The sequence below is a fragment of the Prosopis cineraria genome, unplaced genomic scaffold (assembly GCF_029017545.1).
Source record: "Prosopis cineraria cultivar Desert tree isolate PC_DT_omini unplaced genomic scaffold, ASM2901754v1 PC787, whole genome shotgun sequence".
Classification (NCBI taxonomy): domain Eukaryota; kingdom Viridiplantae; phylum Streptophyta; class Magnoliopsida; order Fabales; family Fabaceae; genus Prosopis; species Prosopis cineraria.
The window spans coordinates 2,298-17,021 of NW_026556112.1; the positions used below are offsets into that span (position 1 = coordinate 2,298).

General features: G+C 33.2%; 1 protein-coding gene across 1 annotated transcript; it reads left to right on the plus strand.

Annotated features, from left to right (window-relative positions):
* Positions 1-5,510: 5,510 nt before the first annotated feature.
* Positions 5,511-13,159, plus strand: LOC129298365 (homeobox-leucine zipper protein GLABRA 2-like). Its single transcript, XM_054936768.1, has 11 exons — positions 5,511-5,685; positions 5,803-6,101; positions 7,263-7,380; positions 7,479-7,673; positions 7,763-8,146; positions 9,016-9,117; positions 10,498-10,707; positions 11,618-11,792; positions 11,925-12,196; positions 12,279-12,365; positions 12,452-13,159. The coding sequence occupies exons 1-11, from the start codon at positions 5,602-5,604 to the stop codon at positions 12,830-12,832; spliced, it is 2,307 nt and encodes a 768-aa protein (XP_054792743.1). The 5' UTR covers positions 5,511-5,601; the 3' UTR covers positions 12,833-13,159.
* Positions 13,160-14,724: the final 1,565 nt, after the last annotated feature.

The window sequence follows — 14,724 nt, forward strand, 5'->3', positions numbered from 1 at the left end:
AAAATAACAAATGGTTTTCAATATTGGATAATGTGAGTTGTTTTTACTTAGTGGGGATGGAAACACTTGATTAATTGCCATTTGTATTATCAAGAAAATTAGACTCTGCCTTTAGTAAAGAATATTACTGATCTCACCAAGATAATAATAATGGGTGCATGTATAGATATCAAGATAGCCAGATTGATGCTGATTGTGTAAGGCCTGATTAATTATATGACATATACATTATGAATTTATTATATGTACAACTATATGGTATATTATATAAGGTTATAGTATATAATTGACTTTTCACACTTAAAGATAAGGGAGAATCACATCCAACCATTTCAGAAAATTATTCATAGATAATGACCAATACAAAATAACTTATTGTTAAAATGAGAACACATTTTTTTTCCTTAAACGAGACTTGTTCGTTGTTAGCTCTATCTATGAATAATTTGCTTGAATAATCTTTGAATGTGATTCTCATTAAAAATATTACTAATCATCAAGCCTAAGAGGGTAGGGTTAGACTAGACCAACCATTGTACATGCATAGAGTCAGTAATTCATGCAGGCCAAGTTCATTTGGGTTGGGCTCAATCAAGCTGATCTTATTTAGATTAAGCTTAAAGTATCTTATTCTTTTTAAAAAGCTTATATAATACCAAGTACAATCCTAACTTTTTTTCTGAGTTCAAGTTGACCTGTTAGACTTGATCAAAATTACAGACTCTACATATATAGAGTTAAAAATTCTAGTACGGGCTTATTTGAGTCGAGTTTAATTAGGGTCGGGCTTAAAACATATATCCTCTTAAAAAACTCATATAATTAGGCTCGAATTCAACTTTTTTCGATTATGTTAGAGCTGATTCGTCAAACTTAATTCAAATTATAGGCTCTAACTGTATAGTTTGGTTAATTCGAAAATGCGTTAGTTTAATCAATGGTCTCAGATTCAAACACTAACAAGAAATATAATTATGTTAGAAACTCATTAAGAAAGTTTTGATGCCCTTGTGATCCATCTTGATTTGACTCGAATTAGTCAAGTTCCAATATAACTATCCGGTACCGCGGATTTGATAAAAAGACAGAGAGAGTATGCATGGTTAGACTTGATCTCATTTAATTTTGATATATTGGGCAAATCTTTTATATATATCTACTTAATTTTCTTCTGCAATGCAATAACCATGGGGTCAAATGATTATTAAAAAAAACTAAACATCTCTTGAGTAAAATATTCAATATTCAAGTTTTATAAAGGAAAATGCCATGTGGGGAGAATTTCATCCTATTTAAATTAAGTCTGACTCATATTGATGTAATTTGATTCAATTTTGAAACATAATCATCTAGGAAAATTATGGATTGTGTTATAGATTTGGAATCTTTGGTTGTAGACAGATAGAAAAATCTCCGAATCAATTTAATTTCAATAAATGCATAGACAACAGGCAATTAAATTATAATTTGTCCTTTGTGAGAGAGATGTGGTAGCTTTCAGCATTTAGTACGTACGAGTATATAGTATAATATCATACGTGTCATGTGTGTGGACTTTGTTTATGGGGTCTGGTTTGTGGATATGTATAAATGAGAGTTCGTTGAATTCAGAACTAAAATTCAATGTAAGATCGAGACCATTAGTTGTTCATTATTTCCAAAAAATTCCATGTTTTGCGTTGCGGTTTCTCTTTTTTATAACAAAATTAGCTGAAAACTTCCTCAAAAGCTGTCTCTGCACTTTCTTTCTTTCTTTGCTTTTTTTTTTTTTTTTTTGATTGTGGTCTCCTCCACCTTTACTGTCGAGTCCTCCTTCCCAGCTTCCTTCTATATCCTCTATTTTAAATGTAAAAGAAAAAAACTCTATCTGATCTTATATATAAGTTTTTTTTTAAAAAATTATATTTCTTTTTATAAGTGACTTTCTATTAAAAACATGAGTCATTAATGAATTTCTTTCTATTTTATCTTTTTTACAATTTTCTGATGAGTGGAAATAGAAGTTCCGTGAGAGAAAAAACGTTTATGGTACATTTATTAAGAGTAAGTTGGAAAATATCTTTTCATTTTGAGACAATATTAACAATCTAACAATATCTCATTAGATTTGATAAAGTAATTGGAAGAGACTTATAAAAAGAATCAAAGGAAATAATTAATTTACATAATTTAAGAAAATTAGTTAAGTATAATGATTATGTCTCAAATTAAAAAATTAATTTATCCCTATAATTAATAAAATAAATTTGTCTAGTGAAAATAAACATTAACTTTATAAGGAACAATTTGAGAAAAATATGATAAATGTTTGTTAAAATTTATAGTTTTGCTTATAAATAAAAACAAAAAGACACACATGGTAGTTTTTTTATTATTAAAAAAATAAAATATAATGTATACTATACTCCCTCTATCCCTATATATAAAGTGTTTTTAATCCAATCCTCCTATATCAACAAAAAGCTATTATTTAGTTGGAATCATATAAAATCATAATGGCTTTTCAATTTTGCCTCTACTAATGTCATAATTAATATCATAATGATAGTAGGTAAAACTTACAATATCTATCTCATCTTTTTTTAAGATAAGGGTAAAATTATTTAGTTACTTAAAAACATCATGACACTCCTTATATTTAAGAATAAAATAAGTTTTTTAGAAAACACTATCTACTATATGGGGATGGGGGAAGTATGTTATAGTTAATTAATTTACGTTTCTTAAAAAATTGTTAAAATCTTTATTTTGCTAAAAACTTTATAGTCATACTATTAATTAAAATAATATAATATTTAACTTATTTATATATTCTCATTAGTTACTTGAATGAAATATAATAAAGTAAGGGTGTGAGTGAATGTACATAACTTACCTAATACCCTATAGTTTAAATTAAACAAATATAGTAATAAATAAGAGAGAGGGATTGATGGCACATGTTTTAAATCTGTTATACAAAAATTCGTTTATATGTAAAGCTGCGTGAAATTACATGAAATTTACTTGGAAGATAATCTTTTATCTTGTTAACTATTTTCTTGAAAGTAAAAATTAATTAAAAATGTTTTATAATTTTGAACTGGGTGAGTAAATTTTGTTTTACATAAAATATTCCATGTCCAAGTGCAACAGAGTAAGAAAAAATGAAAGGGAAATGGTGGCATTTTTTTATAATGCATGAAAGATTAGTAGAAATATAAATAAAAGTTAGAAATAGAACGGAGGAGGTTGTCCACCAAGAAAGAAGTACTTCAATCCCTCCTATTTTAAATATAGGACATTTTAATTTCTTCCAATTAAGGGTTGTCCAAAGTGTAGATACTTTAATTTGTACAAAGTTGATAGTATTAAATTTTTTTGTGTTCACTCCGGTCCCAAAAAAAAAATCTGTTCACCAATACCATTATTAAATATACAGTAGAGGGATATTATACAAGAAAGAAAGTAAATATATGATTAGGTGCTTTGGATCATCTGGCTATGAAATTGGTCCAACTTAACTAAAAATTTCAAGTTTGAATCCTATGTATACAATAATGATTAAATTTTTGGTGGATGATAGGCTTGTCTGCAAGCTGCCAATTGAATTAGTTTATAGTAGGGACGAATCTCCCCTGCTTCTCACTTCCCTTTGAATTTTTTTTAAATTTTCTTTACTAAAATTGCTAAAATTAATTCTAGAGCACAAAAAAAAATGTTTTATGTTATTTGAAATTCCCCTCATGCACATCATGCTGGATCCTTGCAAAGCAGAAAAAAAAATAAAGTAAATGTTAATTAAAATGTATTAATTTTAATTGGAATGAAATCTTTGAAAATCAGTGATAATCGTTTACTTATTTAACGATTCAAGAAACTTTCAGTTACTTTTCTTAATTCTTCTAAACATAGTTAAAAGAATCTTACATATTGGAGAGTAAAGGGAGTAGAAAGGAAAAGGACAAAGGAACACATGTCCAACCAACCAACCAGGTTGTGAAATTTAGATTCACCAAACCCTCCAATCAACTTGGAGTCATATGAGTGCCTTGATAACTGTACTGTGCAGAAGCAATAGTGAAGTATTCATTGGCTGTGTTGCATGTATATGCTCTTGCATTGTCTTACTAGGGTTAGGTGCTTTCATATGATACGACTTCACCCAAACCCTCCATCTACCATCACATTGTTTCTACTCTCTTCATTTCTCACGTCCTATATATTTTCCTGCAAAATGATTTTACAATTAAGTTCAAGCTCCTTATGACCTTACCCATAAATGATTTTTCATTTTTGTGCTTAATCATAATTCTTCCTGTTAAGTACTAATTAATAATTCTGATCGATGTGAGTTAAGTTGTTTTCCGGAACCCTCTTAATGTATTTTGGGAGAATGACAATTCAAGATCCTATATAAACAAATAATCTAAAATGGGAACTAGATTTGTGTAAACAATTGTTTTTAACTCTTTTACTACATGCATATAGACAAGTAGTTCTTATTTTTTGAAAATAATTATTTAATCTCTATAATTTTGACTTTTTTTTGGCTAAATCTATAATTTTGACTTGATTACAATTTTGTTTTTGAAATAACTAAGTGCAACTTAATCTCTCAAATTATAATAATTTAAACCCTTAATTTTTACATTTTTTTGGGTCTTTGATATTATTACTATTTACTACTTTCTCTGTTAAAAAATATAAAATATTTTTTGTGAAGTTGAATCATATAAAATATAAAATATTTTTAATCTTTTAAGATATAACCATTGTCTTTTTTAAAGATTGCCTCTATTAATAATAATTTTATATTTATTATAGAATATTTAATAGGGATAAATATGAAAAGATATAATTAATTTAAAAATAAATAATTACTTTATTAAAAAATAAAATATAATTAAAAATATTTTATATTTTTAAATAGAGAGGCGCCCGTTGATCCTAATTTTAATGTTTGTGAAAAATCTGAAATAGTAATAAATTCGAGATAGACACCAAAGACAGTTATGACCTGTGGCTGTACGAGCGAGTCAGCAGGCTGAAGCAGACAAAAGACCAGAGAGTCCACACTCGACTGGAAAAAGTGAATTACAGAGTCAAACCGGAAAAAAACACTGATTTCCCATCACAAACATCCAAACACAGCCTTAACTGCTGAGCCACTAAGCCGGACGAGCTAGCCACTTAAGCTGGCTAAACCCTGGACAAAAGAATCCTTAATTTTTCTTTGTGTTTTTATTTTAATTTTTTTAAAAAAACCGTTGGATTCATAAATTCAACTGCTTTTAACGTTAGTTGGGTCTCACTCTCTCTCATCACCAAATATCTAACAGTCAACCCTACCAGCCTTCCCTCCTTTTTTGCTGTCAATTTTTATCTCATTTTTCATTACCGTCCAAACTAATAAAACTCGAAATTATAAACAAAACCAAAATGGAATAAAAAATAGTTAAAATAAAACTTAGCGAGTTCCTTCCTTTTGTTTTTATTTCTTAAATTGAGCAGTCCTTTACCCTCTCTCTCTCTCTCTCTCTCATCCACCATTTTTGCCCCTTAAAAAACTTAAGCATTCGTCGTCACACACAACATCCAACGTTGTTGTTTTTGAAGCAAATGGGCGTGGACATGTCGAATAACCCATCTCCAACTTCTCACACTAAAGATTTCTTCGCTTCTCCGGCTCTCTCTCTTAGCCTCGTAAGTGATATTATCCATTAAAGTTCTCACCTTTCTTCATCCCCGGGTGCTGAACTTCGTCACTTTGTTTTTTGTTTTTTGAATTCTCTGACTGATTTTTCTGTGCTGTCAATCAAGGCTGGGATTTTCCGAAACAGGGAACCTGCTGTGGCTGCCGGGGCTACCGCGTCCAGCAGGGAGGTGGAGGAGGGGGACGAAGGGAGCGGCGGCGGAGGCGTAGGAGGCCGGCGAGATGAAACAGTGGAGATTAGCAGCGAGAACTCCGGCCACACGAGATCCAGATCGGACGATATTGATTTCGAAGGAGAAGGAGAGCATGACGATGACGATGACGGCGACGGAGACAACAAGAACAAGAAGAAGAAGCGGAAGAAATATCACAGGCACACTGCTGAGCAGATCAGAGAAATGGAAGCGTACGTTAAATTATATCTATTTAATGTTAATTTCGGTTTCATCTTTTTTCTCTCTTCAGAATTAATATTTCAATTACATAATGAAGATAACATCACCAAACAAAACACATATGAATGTGTTCAGAAGGGATTACTTAAATTAGAATGCTATATATATGTTCATCCTAGCTAATCAGTCGAGCATAATCTACCTTTCAATGAAGTTTCTTCAGAGTATTGGCATTGCTAGTGAGAGAAAGTGAGAATAAACTACTCAGAAAGTTGAGAAAAGTTTAATTTTTTTCCCCCGAAATTTTTAATGTTGGGTGATTTTTGTGTGCAAATGTTAGGTGCCAACTAATCATCACTCACTAATTTGGAGAGAAACCAATGGAATGGGTCTTTGTGAAGTTTTGGAAAAGAAAAATATTAATATCAACTCAAAATAAAATATATAGGGAATCACTGAAAGCCACCACCTTATTCACAGCACAGAGTTATGAACAGTGAAATCTAGTTATACTTGTGTAAAAAAATAGTGACATATTAATATTTATAATTTTGAGAACAGGATTGCAATTTTGGATTCTTTCCAATTGTGTTGGGAAAATGAGCTCTGTCGGATTGCAAAGGAAACTCTCTTTTTAGTTGTTAATTACATTATTTTTTAAAATTCTTACATAACCAAAATATCATTTTAATTAAGACTAGGAGGAAGTTGCTTTTTTAAAAATATTAAGCTCAATCATAATACATATAATATTTCAATAGTCTAGATCTCTCCCAATATAATAAAAACTGCTCCCTTTAATTTTTATGCAAATCATCACTTCTAATTAACTCATCTAAATCGAAACAAGTTAATTAAAACAATAAAAGTTGTCTGAAAATTGAATTACTTTCAAATTTATCCCCTGCTAAATACCGTCATTGAATATTTTCATACATTGGAACGTGATAAAGCTCAAAGGGTATTTGTGGAATAATTCATTAAATTGAACACAAAACAATGAACAATGACTTATATTAAGGACTATGACTTCCTCTAGAATAGTAGCGGAGAGAGTATATAATAAGTTTAGAGTGTTAAAAAAATATAAATTTAGAGAAAAGAGTTTATCAAATGTGTCGTGACAGAAAAAAGTAGGCTGAGAAGAATTAATAATGTACATTATGTTTCAGGCTTTTTAAAGAGTCACCACATCCTGATGAAAAGCAAAGGCAACAACTTAGCAAGCAACTAGGCCTTGCTCCTAGACAAGTCAAGTTCTGGTTCCAGAATCGTCGAACCCAAATCAAGGTTTCTTCTTCTTGTTTTTTTTTTTTTCAGAGATCAAAAAAAATCAGACCAAAAAATCCATCATTTTTGCGTACGTGTCTAACAAGCATTGCATGCAGGCAATACAAGAGCGTCACGAGAATTCATTATTGAAGTCAGAAATCGAGAAACTGAGAGAAGAAAACAAGCAAATGCGAGAGACCATCAACAAAGCTTGCTGTCCCAACTGTGGCATGGCCACCACAAGCAGAGACTCCGTCATGTCCACCGAAGAACAACAACTTCGCATCGAAAACGCCAAACTCAAAGCCGAGGTTCGACATCACACACAATCTCATGCATGCAGTTGCAGAAACTTATTGAAACTTGAGAAGTACTTGAAACTTGCTGTACTGTGTTGCAGGTGGAGAAGTTAAGAGCAGTAATAGGGAAGTACCCGCAAGGGACGGCGTCTCCGTCGTGTTCAGGAGGGAACGAGCAAGAGAACAGAAGCTCGTTGGATTTCTACACTGGCATATTTGGGCTGGACAAGTCCAGGATCATGGAGATTGTGAATCAGGCCTTGGACGAACTGGTCAAAATGGCCACTGTGGGAGAGCCGTTGTGGGTTCGGAGCTTGGAGACTGGTCGGGAAATTCTCAACTATGATGAGTACGTGAAGGAGTTCGCGTCTTCTTCAGGTCAAGGTTCGAGCCATGCAAGGCCCAAAAGATCCATTGAAGCTTCCAGAGAAACTGGGGTTGTTTTTGTTGATCCCCCTCGCCTCGTTCAGAGATTCTTAGATGTGGTATGCCTTGCCTCCTGCAAATCTCTTATATTTAAAGCTAAAACATCTCTCTCTCTCTCTCTCTCTCGGGCTATAGAGAGACCGGTGAAGTTAAAGTCTAGCAAATTAGCTTTTGTATATCAATTATGACTCAACTTAGTCAAATGAACTCGATATTAACCATGGTGTTAAAGTCCAATCCGGGTTGGCAGTTAGACTAGTAAACCGGTTAACTAATCTCCTAACTGGTCTGATCAAGAGTTTTGAACAGGGATTGATCAGGTTAGATTTTTTTTCCTCTCCTTACTAAGCCCGAAACGGCATTGTTAGATTTGTGCTATAGTAACTCTGTTTAATGTTCATTTGCTTGTAATTGATGCTTTTTTTAATTAAATATTACTCTTTTCAGAGTCATATATAGATATTTTTATATATTTTAATTAATTTATATTATTTTAATAATGATTGAGTTGATTGTAGTTCAACCATGTTTAATTTGGATCATTAACCTTTGAATTACTACTTTAACCTGTTTAATGGCAGGACCAATTTCTAGTGCCTTGATATTATTAACTCGTTATTAAATTCTGCCAATACAAGGGTTTTGATTATGAATCATTCATGATCCACGATATTATAAGTTTAAATTCCACTATTGATAAATAAAATTTGTTGACAGATGATTTATAAGTGCTTTTATATGCATTTTTTAAATTTAGAGACATGTGCTGTTAAGATTAAATATTGCCAAATTGATTAGAGGATTATCCACTAAACAAGGAAAACAAACACTAAACTTGTCAATAGAAGATCATAATGGACTTGTAGGGATAGGATTAAAACATGTTTATGTTGATGAGAATGAGATCATGTTTGGGTGATATATGCAGAATCAGTGGAAGGAGATGTTTCCATGGTTGATATCAAAAGCAGCAACTGTAGATGTCATCTGCAGCGGAGAAGGGCCTCACAGGAATGGTGCGGTTCATCTGGTGAGTTCCCAAACAAACAAACAAAGAAAGCAAGAATCATTCACTTTAATTTTCCTTGTTTTTTCTGTGGGCCCACCTAATCAAAGCTTTAATCAGTGTTTTTAGTAATCAAAACTTTAATAAGCTTTGAAAAAACATGTTTTTAGTATATCTTCAATATCATCTTCATTACATTCAGTAACGTACAGTAATAAGATATTTTTCAAATAATATATTTGTATTTCTCTAGTGTGGTCCATCTATAGAAAATGATGTCCTTTTACTTTATCAAACTTTCCACGTTTAAGAGAATCATTTCATGGCCTCAAATTCAATTTCAGAGATGAGATTTCCCCCCCCCCCCGGAATTTTACTACTACATTAGATAGAAAGTTTTACGTGGTTTACAATAACCCATTTATCTTCTATTTTTTTTATTTTAAAAAAAAGGTTGCTCGTGACTTTAAACAAAGCCTTTTGTTTGGATATGAGAAAGTGAAATGATAAAAAGATACAAAAAAGCATTAAAGAGAATATTTACGGAAGTTCCAATACCATTCACCGACTCTTTTCCGCAGTTTCCTCCTCCCCCCCCCCTTTTCCGTACTCCTATGATACATATTGTATAAGATTTTAAATTAATTTTTTACTATATATTTAAAAAATGATAAAAATATATTTATGTGTAAAAATCACATCACTTTACCTGCATTCTCTTTATTTCTTTGGGCGCATTGCATGCATTACTTTTACCACCACATACTTTTAGGACTAATTAGCAAAGAAGTTTTGTTCATACATATGTGAGTTAATTGGCTTAACACATGACTTAACTAAAACCTAGACTCAAATCCCATGTATTACACGGATTGACTTGACACAATTGTTTTAAACTGCACATTTCAAAAATTTAAATGCACCAATGGTGATTGAACTAAGTGGATGGCATTTGATTCCTTTTAAAACAAGGTTGAGAGTTTGAACCTTGTGGATGAGAAAAATAACATTAGGAGAATTACTCTAATTAGATTTAACAATGCTCAAATATAATAGATCCTAACTAAATGTATTAAAAAAAAAGAAATTTAAACTAATTTTAAACTTATATAATTATAGCAATAAACTTGGATTAACTTGATTAGTTGAACGGATAAATTGTTGAATTAGTATATTGACCAACTTAATGAAATGCTTTGTTTATGATGATTTACATTATGATTTTAACTATCAGCTTTAAAACTATTATCTTAGTGGAATTTGCAATGTATTTTGATACTATGAGCGGCATGGTTGTCTGTTTACAAAACAGACAACCCAATTGGCCAATCCCTAAAGCTTAAGAGCTATGGCATTCACGAGTGTTGTGGTTTTGGAAATTGAAAGTGAAAATGGTGGATGCAGATGTTCGCAGAGGTGCAAATGCTAACACCAATGGTGGCCACAAGAGAAGTGTATTTCGTGAGGTACTGCAAGCAACTAAGCGCAGAGCAGTGGGCGGTCGTGGACGTCTCCGTCGACAAGGTTGAAGACAACATCGATGCCTCCCTCGTGAAATGTCGAAAACGCCCCTCTGGCTGCATTATTCACGACAAGTCTAACGGCCATTGCAAGGTAATTTTTCCTTCTTCTCTCTTTCACTCCACAGCATCATAATAAGATTCTTTCCTCCTTTCATTTCTTTCTACCCTGTCCATCATCATGCTCAAGACTTTCACAAAGTTTTTCCTCAAAATTACGTCCAAGGATCCCCGATCATATCAAATTTAGGTTAAAATTCTGAATTTTCTGGGTACCTTTGTTACTTGGCCACTATAGTATTAGTATCCTATCATTGTCAAATTATAATCATTTCTAATGACCAAAGTCAGCCAAACTTCTGGTGTTTTATTTTAACCTGATATTAGGAAAGTTGTTATCAGATTCGAAAGGTTTGTTTGGTTCAAATAAAGGATGGGGAAAAACATTTGTTTAGCTCAGAAGAGGATTAAAAGGAAGCTAATTATAAATTAATGATCTTACCCTTATCAAGTTTAAGTTGTTTTCTCTTTTAGCTGGTTCTAGGAAAGTTTAAGAGAAACTTTACCTTTAAGTTTTTCTTCCCTTTTTAAAAAGAATAATAATAACTTTCTTAAAGCATTCTGCGAAATTTGATGACAACTCTAATCTTTGAAGAATTGTTGTATTTTTTTTTTAAAAAAAAGAAATTACTTCGTCTTGTTGATAGCCATGTGGCCTGGCCTGGCAGCACACCATGTCCATCCTTGTAAGCACCAGATCGCAGGTTCAATCCCACATGCCATTACTCATAATAAAAAGAAAAGTTAGTTGGTCTCAGTTGAAAACAAGATTTAATTTCAGGCAAAATTTAAGCATACCTTAACTACGTACCAAAGAAATGTTCATCCTAAAAGACTTAACCCCAGCAACAAATTTTTTTTGATGATTTTCAAGTATTGAAATGCAAAGATGTTAGTTCAGTAGAAGGCAGCTAAAGCCTAAAACCCAATGATTGTGTTCTCAGGTAACCTGGGTGGAGCACTTGGAATGCCAGAAGAGCACAGTCCACACAATGTACCGCACCATAGTTAACAGTGGCATGGCTTTTGGTGCAAGGCACTGGGTTGCCACCCTCCAACTTCAATGTGAACGTCTCGTTTTCTTCATGGCCACAAATGTTCCCATGAAGGATTCAACTGGTGAGACTCAGTACACAATAGCTCTCTTCATCAACATGAATTTCATTCCTCTAAAATGCACTGATATAAAAGAATACCTCTAAAATTGGTTATGATAGTGCTAACCAGATATGACGATTTCCACTTGTTCAGGTGTTGCCACGTTAGCAGGAAGGAAGAGCATTTTGAAGCTTGCCCAGAGAATGACAAGTAATTTCTGCCACGCTGTCGGAGCTTCAAGCTTCCATACATGGACCAAGGTTACCAGCAAAACAGGGGAAGACATCAGAATAAGTTCTAGGAAGAATTTGAATGATCCTGGGGAACCTCTAGGGGTGATCTTGTGTGCTGTTTCTTCTGTGTGGCTGCCAGTTTCTCCTAACGTTCTGTTTGATTTCTTGAGGGATGAAACTCGCAGATCTGAGGTAACACCTCTGAAAATTCTTTAGCCTATATCGCAAGTTATTATAACAACTAGGGATTAACTTTTCATCATCTTTGTTTTAGTGGGATATCATGTCCAATGGTGCATCAGTGCAATCCATAGCAAACTTGGCCAAGGGACAGGATCGAGGCAATTCAGTAACCGTCCAAGTAAGTCCTTCGCAATAGCAAATCACACATAATCTGATTCCTAATCAGTTCTAATCACACATAATCTGATTCTTCACATCTTGCAGACAATTAAATCAAAAGATAACAGCATGTGGGTTCTGCAAGATAGCTGCACAAATGCATATGAATCGCTGGTGGTGTATGCTCCAGTGGACATCCCAGGGATTCAGTCTGTGATGACAGGATGTGACTCTAGCAATCTAGCCATACTTCCCTCAGGCTTTTCCATACTCCCTGATGGGTTGGATGCAAGGCCATTGGTCATAACTTCAAGAGAGGAAGAGGGAAACACAGAAGGAGGGTCTTTGCTCACAGTGGCTTTCCAGGCCCTTACTAATACATCTCCTACAGCTAAGTTAACTATGGAGTCTGTGGAATCTGTCAACACTCTTATATCTTGTACATTAAGAAATATCAGAACCAGCTTACAATGTGAGGATGGTTGATCAAACATAAAATTGATACTATTATGATTGTTATCAGCTAGATAGATAGATTTAAGTTAGCTTTGATACGCATAGGCTTTCTTTCTAGTTAGAGTTAGTGTTTGGTTCAGCAAAAATATAGCTTAACTGCTTTCCGATCATCCCTTATTCTGGGTTTGTTTCATTCATTGTTCTAGTTGAAAGGAGGGCTTGCAGTAAATGTACATCTGAATCTGGCACTCCATAGAGAGGAAGAGACACCAAAACTTTTAGAACCAAGAAATTTAAGGTTGTCTCATGTATAGCATTATTATTTTATTAATGAAATGTGGTTTCTTTATTGTATTACAGTACACTGAAATTAAATCCAACGCTCGAAGATCAACTCTAAATTGATAAGGAGAGATATTATCTCTTTTAAAAACCGCCCTAACTCTATAGAAAGCCTCGTACACTTGTTTTAATGGAACTATCAGAGTTCACCAAGTTTGTGATCTTTTATTTTACGACCTACTTGGTGTCAACCGCATGTATGTACAGTGCTATGTAGAAAGTTACATTGCCATACTCTTCGAACATAAATTTTAAATGCACTAGGCAGGACAATTCGAGCTGTTTGAAGTTGGCAAGAACAAAACAAGCTTCAGGGAAGGGACTAAGAATAATAATGTTTAAACTCAGCTTTCATAGAAATCTACACGCTTCTCTCTCATCCAAAGTTTTCAACATTTCAGCGTGTTTGCAATTTTATGCATGTGCACTTTATGCGATGTTCAATTTTACAAATACACTTTCAACGGCATCCGTGGATCTTCCATGAAAAACATAGCATGTCAGTTTCAAGATACACATGTACGTGCCTACACACACGGGCACACATACAGAAAGATCTAATATCTAATAAAATAGTAGAGTTTACTAATTTATCAGCAGGCCTTGCTTTTCTCCCTCTCATATTGACTTTTCATTAAAAAGACGCATAACTCGCAGTCATCAAGGAACTATCATTCAATTCCCAGCAATATACTGATTCCTTTGTCTGGGATTATAAACCAAGATCAATTGCATTTAGATCCCAACCCAAAATGTACCCACAGAATTGGATTTCTCATCTCCTCAGTTATAGGCTATCTCATTGTGGTAGTTGACAAGAAAATGAGATACACTGAGGCACCGAAATGAGAATAAACAAAAGCCAGGATCAACAATTAAAATCTTGAAATAGCGATTCCTCCTTACTTGAGAAAAAGATGGCAGTGAGATAAAAATCCTGGATCTCATGGGCAAATGAAGTTGGTCCAATAGGTAAAAATGCAATTCATATAGGTGTGAATTTGAAACTCATAATCAATAGAAAACCTGTTAAGAAGTAACCTGTAAACACTTTTGTAAATACTCTTTGAGCTGTGAGATCTGTTTTGATATTAGTGGGCCCTTGAGACCAATTCAACTAAAGTTTTTCTAATTTAAAAAATATGGACCTTATGGGTCGAGCCATTGCCACTAATGAGAAAACACAGGTTAATAAAAAATAAAGAAGTAAAGTAATAAGGTAAGTAAAGCAAAAGATTTTATGATGTAAATATTGCTATCTGCATCAATGACCTCCACCACACTTGTCTAGCACAATAAGCATTGAAAGTGCAACGTAATACAACTCCGAATTTTTGAGGTTACCAACAGCCTACTCTAATTTCATCAAGTTTTGTCTGTCACTATAAGCATTCAAATTATAAACTCCTCGTGACAAAAGTTATAATTTTGGAGCAAAAATTCAAAATTTGGCCGGACGCAGTATCCTCAGATTTATGAATATCTCAATTTTCCCCCCTCAAGGTCATATAATTGCACCCTAGAACAAATCCAAAAATCAAATGAAATCTTTATGCAGAAGAAATTTCCTTTCATCATGA